Source organism: Onychostruthus taczanowskii, unplaced genomic scaffold, assembly GCF_017590055.1.
Source record: "Onychostruthus taczanowskii isolate IOZ18803 unplaced genomic scaffold, ASM1759005v1 scaffold31, whole genome shotgun sequence".
Taxonomy (NCBI): domain Eukaryota; kingdom Metazoa; phylum Chordata; class Aves; order Passeriformes; family Passeridae; genus Onychostruthus; species Onychostruthus taczanowskii.
Genome location: NW_024500461.1, coordinates 5,704,432 through 5,729,296, shown reverse-complemented (window position 1 = coordinate 5,729,296; position 24,865 = coordinate 5,704,432). Strand labels below are relative to the sequence as shown.

The 24,865-nt window shown below is 37.5% G+C and overlaps 1 protein-coding gene across 4 annotated transcripts in view; it reads left to right on the top strand.

The window, feature by feature from the left end:
* EEA1 (early endosome antigen 1) overlaps window positions 1-24,865 on the top strand; it is a 67,855-nt gene that overhangs the window by 11,327 nt on the left and 31,663 nt on the right. The window contains exons 3-11 of one of the 4 annotated variants that reach the window (XM_041409733.1): window positions 10,728-10,855; window positions 14,666-14,720; window positions 14,847-14,912; window positions 15,746-15,785; window positions 16,605-16,712; window positions 16,796-16,917; window positions 18,406-18,561; window positions 20,972-21,088; window positions 22,633-22,971. In XM_041409733.1, coding sequence (XP_041265667.1) covers window positions 10,728-10,855; window positions 14,666-14,720; window positions 14,847-14,912; window positions 15,746-15,785; window positions 16,605-16,712; window positions 16,796-16,917; window positions 18,406-18,561; window positions 20,972-21,088; window positions 22,633-22,971 — 1,131 coding nt within the window. Of the gene's footprint in view, window positions 1-10,727; window positions 10,856-14,665; window positions 14,721-14,846; window positions 14,986-15,745; window positions 15,786-16,604; window positions 16,713-16,795; window positions 16,918-18,405; window positions 18,562-20,971; window positions 21,089-22,632; window positions 22,972-24,865 lie in introns of those variants that run through there. The other 3 variants (XM_041409734.1, XM_041409735.1, XM_041409736.1) reach the window with 3 other exon arrangements.

The window sequence follows — 24,865 nt, the reverse complement described above, 5'->3', positions numbered from 1 at the left end:
CACTGGGACAGAAGGAAGACAGGAGCTTCGTGACCTCCCAGCTGTTAGTGTGGGTCTTGTTTATTTTGTTTGAATAGCTTTGGTGATGGGCTGCTTTAAATTAATGACATACTTTCCTGGTGTCAGCCTTTTAAATAGTTTCTTTTGATTCCTTGCTTAAACACAGTTTCATCTCATATGCATGATTCCAAAGTATACAGTCAGCAGAAGAATTAATTCATGTCTAGTTTTCTGGTTTGCAGTTAATTCATGTCTAGTTTTCTGGTTTGCAGTTGTCTGTCACGTGAAACATTTGCAGTATTGGAAGACTTGCAGTCACTGATACATACACTTCTTTTAAACTGCTTTTGCTTGATTTTCTTATAAAAAAGACTGTTTCCTTATTTGATTGTCTTCACATCAGACTCAGTATCATGATAAACATGGTGTTGAATTGGGCACATCCTTTGTGAAAAGAAGTGTTTTGAGCTTTTATTAGGTAACTTTTTAAAAGTGGATTTCTAGTGCAAGATAAGTACATTGGGTAAAGGGAACAGAGGGTGGTAATATAAAAAACTCAGAAACTTCTCTTTTTGAACATGTTTAAGAGCTTATGTATTGCAGCAACATTATAAAAAAATTAGGAAAAAAAATTAATAGATAATCTTACTGGATTTTTTAATACCCCCAAGAAAATGCAAAGGCTGTTTCAGTTAATAGATGTAAATTGTAGTGCATTTCTAAATTCTTCCAGTTTTGCAGTGTAAAACTACACACTTAAAACAAAATGCATGGTTTTGTACTCCAGAACTAGAAGAATTTAGATTCTGGAAGTTAACAACTGCCAGCTGCACAAGGCTGTCTGATTCTTTTTGCTGCAAACCTTGAGAGAGTAGATTGACTTCTTGGGGTAGGCAGCTTGCTGTGCACCGAATGGGTTTGTACAGAGGTGAAGTTTTACATTGCTTCTGCCAGTGTTACTTTTGCTGAGTTTTGAAATCTAAGAGGTTGTTCTAGGATGTGTGTGTGTGATGTGATTTTATTTGGTTTGTTGTTATATTTGCTAGGTAGTGCCTTTTATCTTCCTTATACTTGATGTGTATTTATGCTGTTATTTTGAGGGGAAAACTTCAAATTGTTGGATGTTATTCCCAAAAATGATGGAAAGAATCAATACACTGATTATTCTAGAGATAACTTGAGATGTCATTTTGAGTGTGAAGTGTCACCTAATAAAGTGAGGAAGATCTGTGGTAAGACTGACCTGTGCTGCTCTCTTGGAGTGGTGTGGGACCTCTCAGAGCCAGAGTAACTTGAATATGGCTTTTGATGAACTCCTCACTGCCTCTTGTTGAAGCAGAGGCTATCAGTAATGCTCTGTTGTGGTCAAGTCAACTTCTTATTTTCTTTATTATCTGGTCATGATGCAAGTGCTGCACTTGAATAAGCTGTGGCATTCCTGATGTGATGGTGCCAGTAGGTTGTGGCATGTGAGCTATCAGATGTGGTTTGATTACCTGAAGAAGTTACTGTTTGATTTAAGCTGGTTGTGCTTAGCATATTTTATGGAGTTGACTGCAGGGTTTTTGCCCACTTTGACTTTTTGTTTTTCCACTGACTTTTTGTCAGTTCCTTGGTCAGTGCTGTTCCCTTGTCAAGAGCTGATGACAGCTTTTAACTTGATAAACCTATGTATTGAGTGTAGCACTTGAAATACAAATTCACTTGTTTATAGCTGTTGCTGTTTCTTGTTACTAAAGCTGTGTTTCTTTGTACTGTGGTTCAATAAATATCTGTAAGAGATGAGAAACAAAGAAAGTAAATACATGTGTGGGGTTTTTTTTCAGTTTGATCTTTGGTTATGTGAGAATGCCTAGAAGCATTGAAAAAGTGGGGAATTCTGTTAATAACTATAGTCAATACCAGTATGAAAAGTTTAACATGTTTGACAACTGAGAAGTCAACAAGCAGGCTGATTATTAGCTGATGAAAAGAATAGTTTGCATTTGTAGCAAACAGCATTGAGACACAGCCCGAATGAGGCTGTCACACCTCATTCAATCTCTGCCGTTTCTGGGACAGCATTATAACAATGATAGAATGTTGTCAGTGTCACCTTATGTAGCAGACATGAAACATCGCTCAGTTTGCCGTATTTAAACTGTTAATGTTTAGTGGTATTGCTTGTGATTAGTACTACTGTGGATAGTACATAGTACTGGGAAGAGTTCAAATACCTTTTGTTGGAAAGAATGCTGAAGAAGTTTGTGAGTTCAGGATTTTTACTAGTGAATTCTCCTTAAACAAGGAAATAGGATGTATTGCAAGGCCAGTGTTTAGTTACACTTTGTGAGACCTGAAAAATTGTTACTTGGTTAACAAAAGCCTTGGTACCTTGCTTTAGATTTGACATGTTTCTTTGCTAGTCGTCCTTCCACTGATACACCTATCAGCTGATGAAAACTTCAGCAAGTGCCCCTCTGTTCTCCTTGCTTTTCCTTCCTCTCTGTCCTCCATGCAGTGAGAGTTGGTCTTTGTTTTTCAGTAACAAGCATTCTCACCTGCAGTGTCCTGTTGTGGAAGGGTTTCTTGCCACTCGCCTATAGCCTGATTTATGGCCATCTTCTTGAGCAGCTCTCTGCAGCCCTCTTTTTCAAACTGGGGGTTGAAACCTATGATAACTGGTGAAAATGTCAGTGTAATACTTCCCCTGCCCACCGAGGTGTGATGAAGCCTTGCTTTTAAATACAATGACCTATTCAGCTGCAGGAATAACCACCAAAATGTTGGCAAATATCTGTCCATGTATAGCCACCTTAACCAAACCAAATGCTGTATGAAAGTCAACACGCATTGCCAAGTTCCTAAACATTGTTTCCCAACTTCCATGTATACAGTGGTGTCCCTAACAAAAGCTGTATGGTGGCTTCCATTTTGTTTTCTTTTCTTTGAAAGGAATGATACATTTCTAAGTTGTGTTCTGAATTTCCTGACAGTCTCTGTTGGATGTTCAGAACATCTAAACAGTGAGTCAGTACAGAGGCATAGTTTGAGACCTCCTGTGCTGTTTTTATCTGAGGCATCCAAAGCAACCACTGAATGATACCCCTGCAGCATTTAGAATATAGCAGCTGTTAATATCTGTTGTCTTACCCACCATTGGGCTAAATCTAAGGCAATTTTCAGTCAGTTCTTTTGAATAGTCTTCATAAATTTCCAGACTTCCAGTAAGAATGTGCTTCTTAGCTAATACAAGTAAAATATGACCTTGATGTTGTCTGAATAGGCTTTTCGTAACAGAATTACAGAGAATGTAAATTGGCATAGTAGTTATGCAAATATGTGTGGTTTTTAAGTCAGTCTTTTAAAAGACCACATTCTTTATTTTTTTCCCCCCAATTGTAGATACAGTCGATTGAATCTTCTGTTTCTGTGCATGCCCTTGGAATGTTGCAGAGTGTTATTGCACAGAACATCATGTCAATGCTTTAAAGCTGATATTTTATTCTCTTTCAGTTTCTTCTCAAATTAGGCTGTAGGTTTTCACCTCAACAAGTACTTGCCTGCTTTGCACACAAACAAAAATTATTGATTGAGTTACATTAGTATTATTAACTTCCTTCAACATCTGAACAGTACTAAGATAATGAAGAGTTAGAGATACTGATTTGATTTGACATGGCCATGGGATATGACTTTTCTTTAAGAAATAGAGATCCCACCATATTAGCATTTCTAACAGATGACAGAGTTGTAGTCCTGTAGGTTGTGACACACTTTTAGTCTTACTCATCAATAGCAGCAAAAACATAAGACAACTGAACTAGAAATTATGTTGGTTCTATTCTTCTCGGGAAGAATCCAGCGTCTTTTCTAGGAAGAAGTCAATTCTACATTCTGGTATAAAATACTATATAAATACATCTTTGCTCTCTTTGTCCAGAAATTTAAATACTTGTAAAATTGAAGTGGACTGCAGGTCTTAATTATACTGAACATGACCTTTTACCCTACTTGTCTAATGATTAAAAGAGATGTTATCTGAGAAAGCCTGTCATCTTACTGTTTACATAAACACAGAGGAGAGGGTTTTATCTGGTGAAAGACATGAAAAATGTCAACTGCATTTTCTTTTTAGCAATATACAAAAGGAGTGACCTAATTTTTTTATTCTTTGACTTAAAATATGTCATGATGTTTTAAATCAATATGTAAGCCTTCTGAAATAAATTATGAAATGTAGTCTTGCCCTTGCTGTCTAGGCAGACTGTTTAATCTGCTTCTGAGAACTTCCTGAGGATTCAGTTAATTGCTTTGATATATATTTGGAAAATACAATCTAGAAGCTACTTGATGCATCTTTCAGCTCTGAAATATCACTTATGTTTCTTTCCGCTAGCCCAAAATATATAGTTTCTGATCTTCCATCATGTAAAATGTTTCAGCCTTTAAATCACTGTGTAACTGGAGAATATCTGGGTTTTAGCTTGGACTTACTGTTTGAGTGCTGGTGAAGATGTGTATCTTGTATTGAGGAAAACTGTGGAGGTTCACCTGCAGTGGAAGAAATATGAATGGTGAGCTTACTTTCAGTTTTCTAAACATGCTGGACTTTATTCACAGCGTGCAGCTTATTGTACCAGTACAGCTGTGTGAGAGTCAGTCTGTATTCTGAGAGATGGACAAACATAGGTCATGGCCAGAAGGTGTTACAGCCCTGGGCTTCAGTCACTGCTATTGGCTTTTTGTTCACGAGCTCACTGGAAACAGGCTGTAGCTGGGAGTGCTGGCCTGGTATTTCTGGAAGGCCAATGGTGAAACTTAGATACTCAAATCTATTTAAACTTAACCTAGTCGTGTGAATGCCAAGCGTGTTAAAGTGCATCCTGGTTTTTGGTTTGGGCTAAGCTCTCCTATAGCATGTATATAGTAGAATAGTCATGAGTGTTTTCCATATGGTGAAGTGCCAGTTACCCTGAAATGGTTCTCTGTGGTTGTGAGGTTGAGGTTTTTTGTTGTTGTTGTTGTTGTTGTTTTTTTGGGTTTTTTTGGTGTGGTTTTTTTTTTTCTGTTTTGTTTTGTTTACCATAGTTCTTAAATATTTTCCAAGAATGGAAAACAGTGAAGCAGTGAAGTTCCATGGTTCTGTAAGGTTGAATCATGTTGTAAGTGCTGGAATAAAAATACAAGATGTTGCAGAAGCTTTGTTTGTATTAGTAAATGCAGCTCTGTGCTATATGAAGCTATTTGTGCTATATGGCTCTCTACCACACGCAGCTGTGGATCAGCAGCAATCATAGCATCCTAAATGGGACCACTCATTCAATTCTATGTAGTTAAAATGGGATTGACTGCACTATCATCAGATATTGCTAGAAGGTGCTAAGGAAGCTGAGTTGCTATGGCTGTGACTTTAAAGCTTAAATAAGGTGCCTTATTTCTTGGATTCTAAGGACCTGAGCACAGCTGAATTCCATCCTGTAAAAACTGTTTTGCCCATGGGACTGTCCTTCAACTGTCCTCCAGTTTTAATTTGTGAAAAAGGAACTTTGAGTAGAGTAAGCTGTGCTCTCACTCATTAACTAATTAAGGCAAGATTTCATACTAGCTCTAAAAAACCATTTCATTAAAGCTGAGGGCAAAAGGAGAGCAGTTGGCAGAAGAAGGGAGATTGAATGCATCTATATGTAGGTGTCTGAGGTTCCAGTTACTGATGATGGAGCCCTGGGAGTTGTTATGCTGACCCTACCTAAGGTACACACATCTGTTCAGTCAGGTGACTAGTTTCTTGCTCCATTAACTGTGTTGAATAGCTCTGCATTGGTAGTGATTGGGGAGTAGATATCTACATGCAGGTTTTGGGTTTTTATAAAACCTCAGTTGGGAGCCTTCAGCTGATGAAAAAAAAAATCATTAAAAGTAAGACAATATTTTGAAAAGGCTGAAATTTTCAAAATACTTCTTTACACAGCCAACCCCATCACCCCTAGTCCTACAGAGTAGTATAAGGACAAGACAGAAACCCAGAAACCCTTCAGTCCTACATATTCATTTTCCCGTTACATGATTTTAAACTGGGAATAGTTTATGTGAGGATTAGGAGGACTCTGTGGTAGCCTGCAGTTGCTCTGGTTGTGCACTTGTCTGCCTGTGGGTCTGTGCCCTGCTTTTGCTGGGCATTGTGTTTCAATGTTGTAGGCCAAAGTTCTTCCAATAGTTAATAGCTCTGTAAATTATTTTAGTACAAAAAAACCCTCAAATCCCATGCTGTTTTTTGTAGTGAGATTTTCTTCTAGTGTTGCTTTTAATATCCTGGCATACTTCCCAAAAATGCTGTCTTAATGATTCATACAAATATTAATGTTACCAGAAAGAAATAATTTACCTTGAATGGCTTTAAGTAGGTAGAGCACTGAGAAGCTTAACATTACCAAGCCTGAAAACAAATCTCAACTATTAGAGGAGATAAGTAGTTTTTTGTTCTTTGGGCTTATTTGTAAGTCTGTCTTGAGAAAGGTAAATAAAAAAATCTTCTGGTGCTTTCATGGAGTTCAAGATCTTTAGTGAAATTTGGCATTATAACTCAAGCTGAGGCAAGATGCTTTCCTAAAAAACTTCTACGTAGCAGTTTCTCTTTTGCTGTGAGCGAAACCCATGTGTTTTGGAGTCTTTGCACTGAGGAAGGCCTGTCCCACTGCAAACATCATGGTACTCTGGTGGTGCTTGATGCTTGGCATGGCCCATGGGCCTCCTGAAAGAAGAATGTTTCCCTTGGGATTAGAAGATTGGGATTTGAAGTTTAGCATCTCACTCATTCTCATTGGAGTGCCTGGACTATTGGGTCAGGGGCTGTTTTGAGCTGTAAATTGTGTGCTGTCCCTAGTTGTTTGTTTGTGCGTGTATATTGGGGTTTGGTTTGAATGCCTTTTTAAAAAATTGTTCTTACTGTGCATGGCTTCAGAAATTCTGTGGTGATCTCAAGAACTTTTCCTGATAAAAACTAGTGCATGTAGTTGTTGTGGTTTATTTTTTATTCTGTGAAACTGGCAGGCATCTGCAAAAATCATTGAATTCAATAAATTCTTGGTGAGAAGATACAAAAACAAACCCAGGTAATCATCATTGAACTTCTTTTAGGCTCTTTTCTTTCTGTGTAAAGTGAAAGATAAACTCAACTAGAAACATCAGCTAGAGACTCATGAGTTACGGTGCAGCATTAAAGGGGCTGTAAGTGATGTCCCTGCTTTTATTAAATGAAGAATGTGAAATACCTTTTGCTTCTCTGTGGCTGTTCTTTATGTAAAGTAATCCCTAAGTACATGTTAAAAGGAAACCAAAATTCAAGATACTCTCACACTTGTTTCTTCTGTAAAGGAGTCTGTTAGTTAAGGTATCCATCCAGGTGCAGGCTTACTGGGAAGGATGCCTCAGCTCCTCCCCCAGGCTCTGATGACACCTCTTGGTTGTAGCTATGCCGTCTCCTTTTTATCCAAGACAGGTTTGGTCCTGATGTAGGATATAAATTCCTGCAAACTGACAGAAATGTTCACTAAATTTAAGCATCTCAGACCATCAGGTTTCTTCCCTTTTTCTTACATGCTTGTCTTTAGAATAGTAAAATACACTTTTGAAAATATTTACAAAGTTCATCTCAAGATGATACTGAGAGATATTTTTTATTTGGCTGTATTTAATTTTAAATTTTTTAAAGAGAAAATTAGTGATCCACCAACCCAGTTTCCCAAACAAGGTTGTCACTGAGGCTGATAGTTACAGATCCAGGAAACTTACACACTTCTACCTGTTACTGCCTGCTGCCAGAAGGATCCTGATGATTCTGATTTTCCTGCTGTAAAGGCAACTGAATTAGTGCTGCTGACATCAGAGTTGACATTGGATATGATCAGTGTGTGAGGTGCAGCTGGTTCCTGGGTTCATGCAGTTTGAGGCTCTGATGTATGAGTGCAAGTTGCCTGTGTCTGTAGGGGCTAGTGTTCCTGCCCACCTCTGTACAGGAATGATGACATTTCTCATGGCAAGGACACCTTGTTGCTGAAGGGTGATGGCTCACTCTCTTAGAGCCTGTATGTCAGACCTTCAGCAAAAGCTGCATTAGAGTAAGGGCGCATGTGAGAGCTGACTCCAGCAGTGCCAGGTCCCCCAAAATTGAGGCCAGCCACAATCATGACAGTGCTGGTGGAGAGCCTGAGATTGGTGGGTGATGCTTGCTTTATCTCTGCTTGTATGAGAGGAAGAGGAGGAGGTTTTGTCCATGTTTCCCATCTGCCAGTGGCAGTATGCCTGCCGCCCCAGAGCTCCCATCCACCCTGCAGGGTCACAACTGCAGCACATTCCCTTTGCTCAGCAGCTCTGCTCTGCCTCTGGCCACTTGTCCTTGTGGACCTTGCCTTCAATTCTGCCTCCCTGCCTGCCTGGGAAATCTTGGCTGGCTTTGCCCAATAATTTAGATGAACGATTGCTGTCCCCCTGTGCTAATTGCTCATGTGATCTATTCTTTCCTCTTCTCTAGGGCTCCTATTTGCATAGAATAAACACCAAGCACAATAAAACCACAAAAAAACCCCAAAAAAACCACGAAACCCCCCCCACCCCAAAAAACCAAACCCAAGCAAAAAACAGATTTTGCTGTTTAAATGAAAAGAGATAAAGGGTAAAAGAAAGGAGAGGCCTGAGCAATTTTCTGCACTTATTCTTTCTAGATGCACTTACTGGAACTATGAGGAACACATGCTTTTCTCTATGAACAGCTTTTCTCTATGAACAGCAGACCTTCCCATCACTGGAAAACTAAACGCAGCACTGAGAAACTAAACACAACATTGAACTGCTTAGTAGAGTTTCATCCTGAAAGGATGCTGTTGCACTGTCATTGTATGAAATTGACTTCTTTCTGTATAGAACCTAATCCCATATTTTGTGATCCTCTATGGTTCATTGCCATTTGCTGTGTGCCTGGCAACTCCTTCTGGTTCTTGCACTCAGAGTGACTCTCACTGGCATCCTATGCTAATTGTATCAGATAAACATTACTGGGAACATAGTAGCTGAACAAATTTTCTGTAGGTATACTTATGTATTAGTTAACTTGGTTTAATATGGAGTGAAACTGTGCTGCTCAGCTCTGCAAATAAATAAATGGTTGGTAAGGTTGGATTCCTGCGTAGGAAAGAGTACTCTGTTTTGTTTGGCCTAGTTGTGACAAAACTAGTTTTCCATATGATATGTGGCAGACTTGACAAGCAACCGTATTTAGTAATTAACTTCTGAAACACTAAATGAATAATAGAAGTTATGAAGGCTCTGTTTAGAGCTTTGGTTGCATTTGAGTAGCTGAACATGGTAGTTTTCCTGGGTAAAAACCATGTAAATATTGTTGAATTCTTAGTGACTCGTGAAACAAAATACTATGAATGCCAAATTAATAAATTAGTGCTATTTGTGGTTATCAACATACACATTCATTATGTTCACTTCGTCCTAATATTTAAATCAGTTAGCATCCAGATGCAAAGTTAAGAGCAGAAAAGTCCCAAAAGTCTTCATGTGTCCTCCATAACTCATATGTGAGCCTGTGCTAGGTGAAGTGTGATAATCCCATTTAGAGGAGTGCTCTCATCTTGGATACTGGAGAGCCTTGATTTAATGTTGGAGTACACTACAGTTTGTAGTGGTGTAAGAAACTTAAGGATAACATATAAATGTAAAAATACATATTTGAGATGAATTAAAGGGACAGAGGGCCTTAAAAATGTTACATGAGGTCCCTTTGGCACTGCTTGGAATTATGGGGAGTCTTAAATGTGAGACGAGATTTTTAGCTCTTGCTCTGGGAAAGTCTCAGTGTCGCTACTGTTGTGTGCTAGAGTGTGGATGGGAATTGGGCTCAGAGTTGGCATGATAACCACATGAGTGAGGAGCCAGATTGTAGTCCAGCAGTCAACACCAGCTGTAATAAACTGTGAGAAATTAGGTGGATGGTACTTCTGGTAAGTGGCAGCTTGAATCTCTAAGCATGAATGTTTAGAGATACATAAAGAGGAACATAACACTATTTTCATTTATGGGTTAATGGGTAGAATGAGGGCATTGATCTGCCAAATTTCCATTCTGGTAAGCTTGTAGTATGTATGCTGGAAAGAAAATGGATGATTTCTGATTCTTAAGGCTGTAGAGATCTGATTTTCTTGATGTGGTATTTATCTGAATGGCATTTACCAATTAATTATACAAAAGGTAAAAAGTGGTTCTTAGTTGTCGGGCCCATATTAAAATCAGTAGCTTCAGTATGGAGATAATCAGTTTATGAATAACTGTGCTTTAGAGTGGGTCTGTATATCTCCTTTTTAAAGACCAAAGTCTAGGTGCTACCTTCTATTTGGAGTAAGAATGTGATTTTATGAGAAGTTGTATGGAAAATTATTTTGTTGGGAAGGGAGAAGGAATTGCAGAACAGTCCTTTTTGTTTTGCTAAATAAAATTTTGTTGCTAGTATGTAATATTGTTGGGTAAAAAACTCACTGAATAATGGAATGTGCCTTTTGCAGGCATTTTCTAACATTTTAATTGCAAAAACTCTTATTAGAGCATGAAAGAATTAGTATGAATCGTCGAAATTGCATTGACTACTTCTTAAGTGTGCAAACAAAATATACAGTTCTGTATAAAAATAAGATGGAAAAGAAATGCATTTCATATTTTCCTTTGTTTGCTTTTCCTTTTTGTAATAGGGCTTTATTTGTCCTCTCTGTATGAAGTCTCATGGATCAGCGGAGGAGCTGTTCAAGCACTATGAAGCAGTTCATAATTCTGGCATTGATTCAACTCACGGAGGGAAAGGTCATCTGTCACCGGAAAGGTGAAACAGAACTCATTTGTGCATGTGCTTTTCTGCTGGTGTTGAGCTGCTTCTAGTTGCACTGAAGGTTTTATTAATTTGAACTTAGGCAGTCAAGTATTTAAATGTTCATGTCCCATTTCCAACTAGAATTAAAAGGCAGCTTGTAACTAAAGTTGTCTGATACTGATCTGACAGTAAGTGAAAAGCAAATACATGTGTTTATGATATTAAGGCACCTGTTTCTGATTCAGCAGACAATGCAGCATTGCAGACCAGAATGATTTTTGAAAGTGTGGCAGGAAAAATATGGGTTTCTCCTAATTTCTGACATAGAGCTGAAATGTTATCATTGGAGAGTAGAGAGGACAACCCTAAAGATAGAGAAGAAACCCAATTTTGTCCCTAGTTAATTAGGGTACTTCCTGGGTAATTACAATATCAATATCAGTATTTGCCTAAATAGCTTCCCTTATTACCTAGTTATTTGCAAATCTGAGATGTTTCTATGTGTGCCAGTAATTATCCTTCTGTGTTTCAGAAAATCCAGGCTGATCTTCAGAAATCTTAACTAGTTTATTTAATTTTTTTTTTTGGTCAAAACTGTATTTTTAAATGCATCCCTAGGAAGAATATCAGGTTGTTTCATTTTTGAGACCAGTGGTATGCAGCAGGAATCGATAATGTGAAACTTTCTCTAGAAATACTTAACTGAGTAGTCTGATTGCTTTGGGAAGGTTTTTCTTGGGGGTAAAATTTATATAGGTTTCCTCTTGCTTCCTGCTAATTCTTTTTCTGTTCAGTGCTTGTTTTGTGCTGCTGGAAATGGCAGTCCATGCTGCTTTTTTGTCACATTCCCCCACACTCCCCTGGTTTGTACACAGGAGATTGAGAGAGAGCAGCACGGAGGTACACAGCACATCACCTCACCCTGTGGCTTCTGCTGATCATGGGAAGTAAAGAGTTCAAATGTGTTGGCACAAGCAGAAATATGGCCCAAAAAGTCAAATAATTACGTTGAAAGAAATAAATATATTTATGTAACTAGCTCAAGAGAGGGTGACTCTTTGGTGAGGAAAGAGTGTGAAAGATAACATGTTTCAGTTGTTGCCCAAATGCAGATCTGTATCTGATCTGAGCAAAGCTGGCAAGCCAGTAGGAGCCGGCATTAGCAGAGGTTTTGGATGACTCCTTCCTTGTGGATAGCTGCCTTCGCTCTCAGCTGCTGCATCAAAAGAAATCAAAATTGGGGCTTTATACAGGATAAAGTGATAGGGTATTAATGAAGTCATATTTGGCTTTGGATGTGCACATTTATTCAATAATGACTATTCTTTTTATGCCTGATTTAAGTATTTTTGGAGTAATTCAACTTGGATTTGAAGTGATACTTTTGTAGGATAATAGCATTCACATGGGGAAATTATTGGTCATAACTATATTGTTTATATAGTTTATGAAATACTTGTTTTTATGCCTGCAAATTTCCAGAGTCAGCCAGATGTTGACTGGTGAAATTTAGTTATTTTTCCCTGGCTCCTGACAGTTTAAGGACAAATAGTTTTGTTTTCTCTCACATAATTGAAAAAGTGGACAAGGTCAAGGAGTTTAGATGGAATAAAGGGAGTCTGGTGAGAGCCATTGTGTAACACATGAGCTATATTTTCCTGTTAGTGTGGTGTTCTTTAATGTTACTCATTTGCATGTTTGCTTGAGAAAATCTCATTCAACATAAATATGTTCTTCCAAACCTTGGAATTCTGTAGTAAAGAAATATTGTAGCCTGCAGCAGGGAGCCACTCCACTTGCTCTCCATGTATGAAGCTTATATGCAATTCTTAGGACCAAGATTGGGAGGTGAAATTCCATATGTAGTCAATAGGAAAAGTTAACTACAGTTTCCTCTTCCTCCTACTCCCCAGTAAACTATGATGAATAAGTTTCAAGAATAAATCATGTATCTCCCCCCCCAGTGTGATTCAGCAATGCCATCAGTGCTCAGTACTAGGGTTGAGGCACTGGCTTTACAAGTGTGAAACTGAGTGGACCATAATGAAAAGGCACTAAGGATTTTCTAGTTGGTAGGCTCAGATGTGCTGAGAGGAGGAAGGGATTGTCACAGCACTAGCAGAAAAGGAGATTTGGTGAGGATTTGGATGATGGGAAAAAAAGCAAAGTTACAGTGCCTGTAGCGATCCCTTACACTAATTCCCCTCAACTCCCCCCTCTCCTGCCATGCATTTTCCACTGGTTAAACTAAATTCAGGTTTCATTTTAAAATAGTTGAGCAAAATTTTGTTTGGGATATTAAGGCAACTGCTGTAGAAGGCTCCTTACATTGCAGACTCATTCATTTTTCCTCCCCTCCACCTTATCTCTACTATAAGCTAGCTTTTTACAACTCAAACCCTTCAATGTATTATGAAGACCAGAGCATATTAAATGCTTTGGTATTGCAGGTCTGGTGTATGTTGAGTCCAACTTCAATACAGCTGGCCATTCCACCTGCTTTTTTATTTAAAATCTGAGAACTGAATCTTAGCTCATTTACTTGTACTGATGAGAAAGTAGCTTCCCTCTGCTCCACCCACAACCAATGTGCAGGTTTTGGAATGCAGCTACACCTGCCTCAGTAAAGTTGTATTTGCAAACCTCCAGTAAATGTATCACACAGGCAGAATAATGTGTACATAACAAAATTTTCCTCTGAAAAAAGTAAATCTCCCAATATCCCATGTTTGTTTTGTCATTAAAATTGGTCCACCTTGGAATTCTTGCTCCACTGCTTCAAATGCATGTTTCACTTGCTACTTGATGACCCTGACCTGATGTTAATATGGTAATGTAGATTGAATTTTTTCCTTACCAGTTTAGCTAAGGAATAACTTGCTTTGGTGGTTTCTTTTCTCCTAAGTAGGAGATAATTTGAAAGAACGTTTTTGGAGGAGGGGATAATGCACACCAGCAGCAATAAAATTGTATGGTTTAAAACTGAGTGGATTTGTTGGCACTGGTACCCTCACGTATATATTCTGTGTAACCCTTAGCGTTGCCACTGTACAAACAATAAGAAAGAGTATTTTTGCATTATTTTAATGACCCTTGTAGTCTTGATTTGGAGTGGCTATATCTCAGTAATGCAACATTATCCTTGTGTGTATAGTTGTGCAACTCTGTAAGGAGATCTGTGATTTTGAAGGGTGCTGTGTGAATCAATACTAACAGTTATAGCCTTGTGTGTTCTTGCGTGGCTGGAGGCTTGAGCATGAAATTTGAGAATTTAAAATTCTAAGGCTTTAAATATTCAGACCATTAAGTGAATATGTCTGTGGGGCATACCAAATTTCTGTGTGGATGAAAAATTATGGAACTGCGTATTTCAGGAGTAAGATAGCATGCTGTTGCTTAGCAGTGTTCCTTTACGTGATATGGGAAGTGAAGAAGATGAAACCTGTCCTTTTGGTACAGAGGCATGCCAACCAGTTAAATGTTCCAATGCATAGCTTTGTCATTCTGAACTCATGTGGTTGAGCTGATGCGTTGATTTAGGTTTACATTCTGTTTTCGGGAGACTTTTTTTCGTATCTATTTCTTTACTTATCCATTTAATATGTTTAGCATTTTTCAGGGGATGTACAAAGTGATATTAATCTTGTTTCTTCAAAGTTTAAAAAAAACCCTAAAAAGAAATATTTATAATTATGTAAGTTATATTTACATAGTACATGGCTATCAGTCCAATTACGTAACACACATTACAACTTGTATGTAATTGACAAACTATAACCACTGTGTATTTATTTTCGCCACTCTGTGGATATATTTATTCAGAGATGAAGTATCACTGCTCCGACAAGAAGTCCAAGACTTGCAAGCTTCGCTGAAGGTTGGAAATGTATTTTACTTGCACTTGGTTCTTTGTTTCAAATTGAAGTGTCTTAAGCAACCAAATTTATAGTCTCTCTTCCCATCTTTTTTTTTTTTTTTTTTTGGTTATAATTTTCCCCCTCAGGAGGAGAGATGGTATTCAGAAGAGCTGAAGAAAGAACTAGAGAAATTGCAGGGGCAGCGGCAGCAAGTAATTGCTTTAAAATACTTGAAGCAGGTTTATCGTCAGCATTGACATTGAAGATTAAAACCTTTTTTGTAAGGCACGTGGCCTGATTTAGTTAGTTCTGTAATTTAAATATTGACATGTTCTTGCAAGCAAAGCTAGTTATCTCTACACAGTGTAACTGTATATATATAAATGTAAAGAACACAGAATAGATAACGATTCTTCCATACTACTCACTACAAGTTCAGTCCAGACTTTTCCTTCTGTTGAGCTTATTCAGAACTCAGTTTATTAAAGAAAGTAACTTGAATGTGGTGTTTCATCTTTTATGAGAAAAGGCTATATAGTCTTTCTTGTAAGAACTTTTGGAAAACAGCAGTGGTATTTCATAGGTATCCAGCTGAGCTCAAAAAATAGTGCAAGGCAAATTGTGGTGTGTTGTGCCCTAAAGGAAACTCTTGCTTTTTTATTACTATGAGCTGCTTAGATGCGGGTTAGTTACAAACCTCAGAAACTGCTTTCTGTCAAAGCTCCCTCTCAGGATGTACTTGATGTCTGTAACCTCTGTTTGTAGGACAGATTTCTATATTGAGGAAAGGGAGGGGGAGGTTATTCTTAATGGAGCCTTATGAGAGGAAACCTTAATAGTGTAGTGATATATGAAATGAAAAGTCATTTTGGCCTTTTCCAGTCTTCCAAATGCAGCTGTTTGAATTCAGGTATTTTTATACTGCTGTGCAGTATTTGAGCACAGAAGTCTTTGTTTCCCTGTGTTTTCCAAAAAATGGATGAACTTTGGAAGTAGTAGTTTTTATTCCTACTGTCTAATGGTGCATTTATTCTGTTTTCTTAAGGAATCTAAATCTGATGGATTGACAACAGCTACATCTACAGGTGGCTAACATTTTATTATATTAATTTCTGCGCTGCTTTGGAATTTAGTTTGGTTTAGCTTTTAGGTAAATTAGCACTTTTGGTAAATTAAAGAACTAGAAAGCTGAAATTTCACAATTAATGGCAAAAAAAGTTAATTGTGATATCTATTAAGAGCTATTTATGTTAAGCAATAGTCTGGGGAAATGTTCCAGGGGCTCAGGGTTTGAAATTTTTAGAAGCAAAATCGGAGTTCTGAATCTGAAAGCAGTTCTTATGAGGCATCTTGAACACTTCTTTAATAATGTCATATATTCAAGCAGTCAGATATGTACTGTAGCACAATCCTATATAAACTATAGCATATTTCAGTGATGGTTTTATGTTGTGTTTTTCTCTGCTCATCACTAGCAAAGAAAACAGAAAACAGTGAATTTTTTATTGTTTTGAAGACCCATAATTTTTGCTCAGTTTTTCTCCATGAGGCTCTCATGAAATAAAATTTTCCCTATTTGTACATAAACTATCTGACTGATATTGATTAAAGCTTTTAATTACAGTTCAGGGCTTGGACTTCAACATCATGTTTCAGTGCTCTGCAGGGCTATTTGTGAGCAATGAAAACCAATATGTACTTAATCCTGCAGAGTACTCAATCATGCTTGCAGATATTTAGCTTCAGTAAAGTGTTTCACTTTGCTAAGATGATTGGCTGTTAAGGGATTTTGGATTACATATTCACCTCTCATGGTTAGTTATGAAGAGCTGTATGAGGAACTGTATTGTCCTAATTCTTCTAGAAAATAATGCTGTTTTTTTTTTTTTTTTTAATGGAAATAGAATCATTAGAACGGCAACTAGAAGAGATCCAAGTAGAAAATTTTAACATTAAGCAAATGAAAGACTTATTTGAGCAAAAAGCAGCACAACTGGCCACTGAAATTGTGGGTAAGTCTATTAGCATGAGATCTGATTCTCTTTACTTGTGCAATTTGTGAAAGGGATCATTTATTCAACTTCTTTCTTGTTAGATCTTAAATCAAAGTATGATGAAGAAATCAGCCTTCGGGAAGGTGCAGAACAGAAAGTGACGAACCTGAGACAAGAACTGCAGAAAGAAAGAAGTACAGTAGAAGACTTAAAGACAGAGCTGGTATTCACATCACATTAATGTTTTGTTGTTTTCAAGTCAAGGGAGGGGTTTATTTAAATGCTTGCAAACACAGTTTTAAAGCAGTGAAACTCTTTACATTGAAATTGAACTTGAAGATGTATGCTTGTGGGGTGAAAAAAATCAGAGTACCATTGTTTTTGATCTGCATTTTCAGTGTTTTTCCAGTGAGAAATTATAAGTTGTTTCTGACATATATTAAAATTCACCCTGAATTATGTTATAGTCTTCTCATTTGATGCTCTGCCCTTCAGCAATTCTGCAGTGTGTTACACATATAGATGTGCTGCACAGACCTGAACTTGGAGCATGCCATTGCTGACTTCCACAGCTATCTTTAGGTCACTCTTTTTCCATGAGGTGTTATGCTCTGACTGTCCTTGGGCAGATGGATTTTTAGGAAGTGCTCAGAGAGCTGTTTTGTGACATGGTGGCTGAAAATCTGGCAGCTGTCATCATCATGCCTATGTTAATCTTGTCCCTCTTGCACTTGGCTGATAGTACCAATGTGTGTGTATTCCAGGATTTGGGCTCCTGATGACTTTTATATTCAGCCATGGCTCCAGGGAGCAATCCCAGTGACTCAGCAAGTTGGGCCACTTCTAAAGCAGTAATGCAAGGAATTTCCTAGTTTCTCACACTCAGCTTAGACTCTGGAGGAAAGTAGGACTTGTTTATCCCCCTTCTTCCCTGTAGCTGATTGCCCTCAAGGGCCTGTTGGCCTTGCCCAAATGCTGGATCTATCCATTCCTCCCTGTTCAGTTGCTTCTTGTTTTGGCTTTTCCTTATCATTTATTCTGTTCCTTTTCTCTTCTAAAGATGGCAACACTCCTTTTCTCTGCTTTCTTTATTGCTCCTAGTTGCCACCCCTCTCCTTTCCCTCCATACTGTTTCATGCTGAGGAATGTCATGGTGCAATTACCAACAGATTTTACTTGTGGGTTTGGTATGAGCCATATCTGATAGTATCTTCAAGATGCTGCCTTCAGCTGCCCTCTTGTTTTGTCTGTGGTGATTTTCTGAAATAAATCTTGAAGACAGGCACAGTATCCTGTATCTAGCCATCTACCTATGTAAAAGTCACAAAAATTAAATCTTTGAGACAATTTTCCTGTTGTCAGATTTGGTTGAAATCAATCAGCAAGTTCAAAATTTAGCAGACAAAACCTAAAAACTAGCCTTTAAATCCTTGGGAATTATAAGCACTTTGGGAAACACTTCTTTGGGAAAATTATAACACATTTTCTTTGGGAATTACAAGCACTTCTCTGTGGTTTTGGGGTTTTTTGGGGGAGGCTTTTTTCTCTTTTTTTTTTTTTTTTTTTTTTTTTTTTTTTAATTAAGCCTAGCTGTAATACTGTATATGTTACCTTGTCTATAAATGGATGATTTGATAGATTTTTAGAAATGACATTGACTCTGGAAGCATGTCTGCCATTGTGATGTTGCTCACTGCTTACAACTTTTCAGCTACAAAGGCCTGGTGTGGAAGATGTGGCTGTCCTGAAAAGGGAGCTGGTCCAAGTTCAAACACTGATGGATAAAATGACCCTGGAACGTGAAAGAGAATCTGAAAAGCTGAAAGATGAGTGCAAGCACTTGCAGGCAGAGCAGGCCAACTCTGAGGTATAATAATCATGCCTAATAATAATAATCATACATAAAGATGTGTGTTCTAGCTTTGCCGTGATTATCATATGAAAATGGAAAATAGTAATTAATCACAATGAAAAAGCATTTAATTGAATCTTCTCACTTCTTCAAAAGTTTTGGATATTCTGCTTTTCTATCAGTTATGACTTCCACTTCCATACAAGCAGAAGAAAAGGAATGCAGCATCTCAGATTTGGATCTTTACTCCTCAAACTGTCTAAAACAGCTCCTGGCTAAGACACAATTTTGCTAAGTGTTACTCATAAGAAAACAAGAACTGGAAGTCCTTAGTGGACGCATTGGCTGCAGTGCTTGACATAAATGTATGGCTATGTTTCATCTCAGCTTTTTTCTTTAAGACCACATCAAGGACTGAAAGTTTAAAGTGGTTTTTACACCATCCTTGGCTGGTTTTACAAGCTGGTTGAGGATACACATATTAAAATTGGTTTTCAAAGTGCATATCTTTAAAATAAGGTAAATGCTCAGTATGGGTGAAAATAACAAAAATCGTATTAATGCTATATTCAAATAGCATCTTCAAATACTGCAGGAGAGGGATGTGAAGAATAGTACAGTCTACAATTGTCACCTAAATCTGTGACACATTTTTTCAGAGCTCTATCTGAAACTGGCATCTACATCTTTACATGAATATTTATACTGAGCGGTCTCTTTCATCTTTAGTTTTTCACTATAGTTGCTCCTGCATAGTGAATGTGTTATGAACACAGCTGCACTGCTTTGGAACTAAACATTGCTATGAATCTCTGCTTATTAGGATTTGTTTCAGTATCTTATAAATCTTTAATAAATGAAGCTGCTAGGCTTGATTGTTGACTTGAGTGCCCAAAGAAGTAAACAAAATTAGTAGCCTAAATTGAGGGTAAATTTAATAAAGCCAGGACTAGTGGTTTTTTTGTGTTTGGGTTTTTTTTCCCCCTCCTACTAAGCAAAGGCATTAGAAACACTGGAGTATTTATAAAATGAATTCGAGGAAGTGTGCCTACTACAGCTTTTGCAACTGCTTCTTTTCATCTTTCATCCATTCATTTTATCCTTTTGCTTTCTAATAGAGATACTTAAATTTGAGGTAAATTTTTTTCAAAAGCATTTAATTTTCATAGCAAATTTCTGTCATATCAAGACAATTTCAAGATGTTATTAAACAGATGCATTCCTGTTTTTTTAGTTGTTCATTATTCATACAGACACATCAGCAATAAAATACCAGGACTGAATATTTGCCCAGGATGTGTTTCCCTGTTAAGAAAGAAGTGCAGGATAGTCTTACTGAATTGTGAACAAGAAATGGATCTTTATGCATTTAAATTATGATTCTAGTTGGAAAGGCTGCAGTGCTGTCCTTTGTAAGCTACCTGCACATTTTCTGCATTATATTCTCCCAGTATGAAATAACCATACTGTTTTCTGATAACATCTTGGAATCTTTGGCCAAAAAAGACTGATCCTAGGATGTGTTTTAGCTAACAGCTCTGCTATGAGACAGCGTTGTGAAGCACAGCGTTACAGAAAGCCAGTGAACTATATGCAGTCATATACTGTGTCCTTATGTTCTCTTTGGTGTTCCTTTTTGTGTAGGAAGGGTGTAAATTGGATGGTCATCGTCTATTATTTCTGTTCTGCTTTAGTTCACTTTTGAATTCAGTATTTATGCATTTGTGCTGAAATCTCTGCTTATGAGAACGATAGGAAAGAAGACTTCTTTTTGAAAGGTCACTGCTATATACTGTATTTGAAATGAGTGCATTAATACACAACATGTTTTAGGGCAGCCATGCCCTCAAGTGCTTTTCTTGTTTTCTTCCATTACTGTATTCAAATACTGTGCAGTCATTGATATATTCTGTTCTGTACTGATCCTGTTTAATGGGTAGTGTTGTTCCTCTGATTATGCTTACCTGCAGGGTTGATGTGTCCAAAAGTCACACACCAAGTTTGCATCAAATGCCAGACTTGCTTCTAGAGCCTTTTCCAGCACAATTCCCTTCCTAGAGCAGCGAAAGTTTTGGCCTTGTAACTGCAATGACTTGGATAGGTTTCACCTTTGGCTAGAACTGTGATAATTATCAATGGATAATCTGTTATGATTTTCATCTGCTTTGGGTTCCACTTGGCATTTGCTACTGGATTGAGTCAGATTTTTGTCTTCCAGAATGGAACATAAATGAAACTCAGCTGGGAAATTACGCTCAGTGATACTTATGATGGTGTTCTGAGCTTAGTTTACAGTGATTTTTTCCCTAGGCTTTTTATTTATAAAGAAAATGTATTTTTATTTTGCTACCAGCCTTCTTCCTTTTGTTGGATTATGCATGGAAAGCTTTGTTTTAAATGTGGATTTTTCTGTTTGTCTTTCCAGGCTACCATTAACCAGTTAAGAGCTGAACTTGCCAAAGGACCTCAGGAGGTAGCTGTATATGTTCAGGAGCTGCAAAAACTTCAAAGTTCAGTCCAAGAGCTAGAACAGAAGAATCAGGTGAGAATGCTGTTATTTCCTATGCTTGTCAGTTCACATTAAAATGGAAACACATCACACAGTGCCTTTGGGAGCACTGAAGACTAACTTCTTGCAGAAGCTGAGAATTCCTTTGCCATTTTGTTTAACAATTGGACTGTTATAATGCACAAGCAAACACCATATTTTAATGATCATCATAACCTGCAACTGAAATTCTTTAGGTTGCTATGATTGCAAATTTTTAATAGATGTAGTTTATGCTTACCTATCATTAAGCAGAATTGCCATCTCACACATTAAAAGTAGTATCCCTGGAAATAATACATTTGCCTAAAAATCATAATTTCAAAGATATTCTGAGTTCTCTTTGTTGGTTTTCCAGTTTCTTAGCTTTTAGATTATACTTTTGTCATATTTTTCAGGCCATTTGCTGGCATTACGAATGGTAGAAAATGGAAATTAATTCCAGAAACTTCTCAACTTACATTCTTTGAGAGCTGTTACCAGAGCTCTTTGACCTTGCTGCATTTTGTATTTGTGTTTAGTCATGTATTGTGGGGGTAAAAATGGAAATAAAGGGGGACAGGAAACAAGGACAAAGATGTGTACTGCTTTATGTTGTATGTAACACTGGATATGTGAAGTGTCAGTGAGCTACATTTCCTCTTGCAGTTTTAGTGACTTAAAGCAGTTTACAGCCATCTCTTTATGCAGCTTTTTATAAGGTGGTATCCATAAGACTTATATGCTAGCTAAGGAATTTTGACCCTGGAGGAATTAGACCTAGAAATGGAAAAGGTAAGACTGCCTTCCAATAAGAGAAATTGCTTCCACTTTGAACAGTGTGTCATCATTGAAAAATCTGTCAGGGAGGAGCCATTAATTCACGACAGAATACGTTATATGTAGAATATATAGAATATAATACATTTGATATGAACATTGATTTATAATCCAGTTGCAATGTGGGAAGATACTTCTGTGCATTGATGCAAAGGTTTTCAAGCTCATGTACAAGTTCAAACAAGAAAGCTGTTTCTTCTATTTTCAGGAGCTATACTGAAGAACAGAGGTACAAGTTTATAGCATCAGTTTTCTGAGATCAGCTGGAACTCCATCTTTGTCATTTTTAAAGCACAGTAATTATGGGGCTTGGCTTGTCTTGCAAAGGCCAGTAAGGGCCTGTAGCCCAGAACACAGCTAGCATGAAAAACTTTTCAACTTTTTCCCAAGCAATTGCAGTTGTAATTTAGTTGATTGGAACATTCAGGGAAAACGAAGTCGTTTTCAGGACATGGAAATAGAGTTTGTGTGGTGTTCTCAGTATGAGGAAGTGGATTTATGTGAGAATATGAAAAACAGTATTTCCAGTTGAAACTGTGTGCTGTATGGGCTCCAGAACCAACATGTGTAATACAAGATACAGGTTAATATTTTCTTTAATAATGTTTTTGAACAAGTTGTTCACTATTCAGCATCAACACTTAGAAAGAAATTTGAATAATATGTTGAACAGCTGCAAGCAAAATTGTACTTGAATTGCTATCTAACTCTCTTCACAGAGTCTGACTGAGAAGCTGCTGAAGAAAGAACAGGACTACACCCAGCTGGAAGAAAAACACAATGAAGTATCTGTGAGTAAGAAGAATGTGCAGGCAAGTTTTCACCAGAAGGACCTGGACTGCCAACAGCTTCAGGCAAAGCTGTCTGCATCTGAAGCCTCGATACAGAGATTGCAGACAGAGCTAGGTGAGAAGGCAGAAGCAAGCCAGAAGCTTAAAGAAGAGTTGTCCGAAGTAGAGACAAAGTACCAGCATCTCAAGGCAGAATGTAAACAGCTCCAGCAGCAGAGGGAGGAAAAAGAGCAGCATGGCCTGCAACTCCAAAGTGAGCTCAGTCAGGTAAGTTTCCTTAAGCCTCCTAGAACATCCTGCTTGAATGGTTCCTTAAAACCATCCCATAAGTTTAAAAAACTGCACATGCATATTTCTTATGAATGTGCATTTACATTTCCTTATTTGAGAGAGAGTAATGAACCAGCACTTGTACTTTACTACTCTGTAGGAAATTTGAGAAAAGTGAGTCTTGGTTTTACATTAGAACTGAACAGTGCTTGATTTGCTTTAAGTCTGAGTAGTGAATATAGTAGGGAATATCTAGTGTGAAAAGCCATGATAATGTGAAATCTTGATGTTGCTTCCTTAGTGATTCTCTCCAAACATCATCTTCTCTTTATGCTGGTGATAGCTGGGAGGGCACCCAGAGCATACATTCCCCTCCACCAGAACCTATTATTCTGCTGAGTCACATGACTTAGAGGAGTTTCATATAACATTGAGCATTTTGAAACCTGAGGTTGGTTGAATTCAGTTTATCTTTTTTTTGGAGAGTAATGTGTTAGACTGCAGAAATATTTGTGTATTAGTAATCATGTCCAGACATGAGATGTAAAAAAATATATATTTATTTGTTAGTATGACATACTTAATTTTAATCTTGCTAAAGCTTATTTATTTTAAAGTGAGTGTTTCTGAGTTTTCAACCCTTTGTAAAATCTGAAACATATCCAGTTGCAAGCTCCCTATGTATAGTTTATCTTGGAAGAACCGTATTTTGGTTGAACCACATTTATGTGTGTATTACATCCCCAGAATGTCTTTCCTTCTCCCATCAGTCTTCTGTCAGGGTGAGAGGAGATAAGTTATGTTAGTTATCTGCGTTTGGTGAAACTGCCTGGGCAACAGAATCATAGCCAAGAGGTTGAGCTGAAATCTGTCTTCAGCCTCAGAGGGCATTTTCAAGAAGGATTTTTGGGGTGGGAAAATTAAGGAGGAGGATGCTGAATTAATTTCTGTGAAAGGAAGTGGAGGAATGACACATTCTCTGGTGATACCATTGGGAAGGAAGACAGCCTAACAAGCCACTGAACTTCAGGATGTATTTTAGAATTGTATAGTAAAAGAATAGTGCAGGAAAAAACCCCTTTGTACCTGGTATAAAAGAAAAGAAAAGCCAAGCATAAACATATTTTCCTTTCTCTTCCTGCAAAGAAGAGTTCCTTTACTATTGTAAAGAAAAGAGTAAATTCCTCATATTTATTCACTGGGTACTTCACTGGAATTAGCTTTTTATGCAAGTAGTCCATTAGCTATGAATTCTCTTTATGGAGGTATATGTATAGTGTTTAGTCAAATGACATTTTTTAAGAATCCTTGTCATCTTCTCAAAATTCATTTGAATGAGTGCATGTCTGGTTAAGTTTGTACATTTTAGAATTTGGGTGATGGAGAAGAAGTGATCATAATGGAAGAAACTTCAGTTATAGTGTTGGTTCCAGCACGGTAGTAAGGAGGAGGGTGTGGACAAGAGAGTCTGGACTCCTTCAGTTTTGAAGAAATGTTAATTGCTAATAAATTCTGTTCAGAAAACATGAATCTACTTGATTGTATCTTTCAAAGTCTAGATATTATGTCATGATTTTTTTTTTTTGCATTCTGTAGCATAGGTTAATCCTGGATTTTGTGGTCCTGTTTCCTTAAATGTCATCTTAAAGTTCTTCAAAAATACTTAACCATACCTGTAATAAAAGTAACTAGTGTAAAATATTGTTTACTGATTTCCCTCTTTCCAAACATTTTCTCCCAGTATCAGCATAGCCATGAATAATTAAGTTATCTTTTTTCTCCCTTTCTTCAATAGATTTTTTTTCTACAGTTCTTGTTTGTATTTTTAGTGAGGAAGAAATAATTTGGTGATCCTGCAAGAAAAGGCAAATGTTCTTAGTTACTGGAGGAG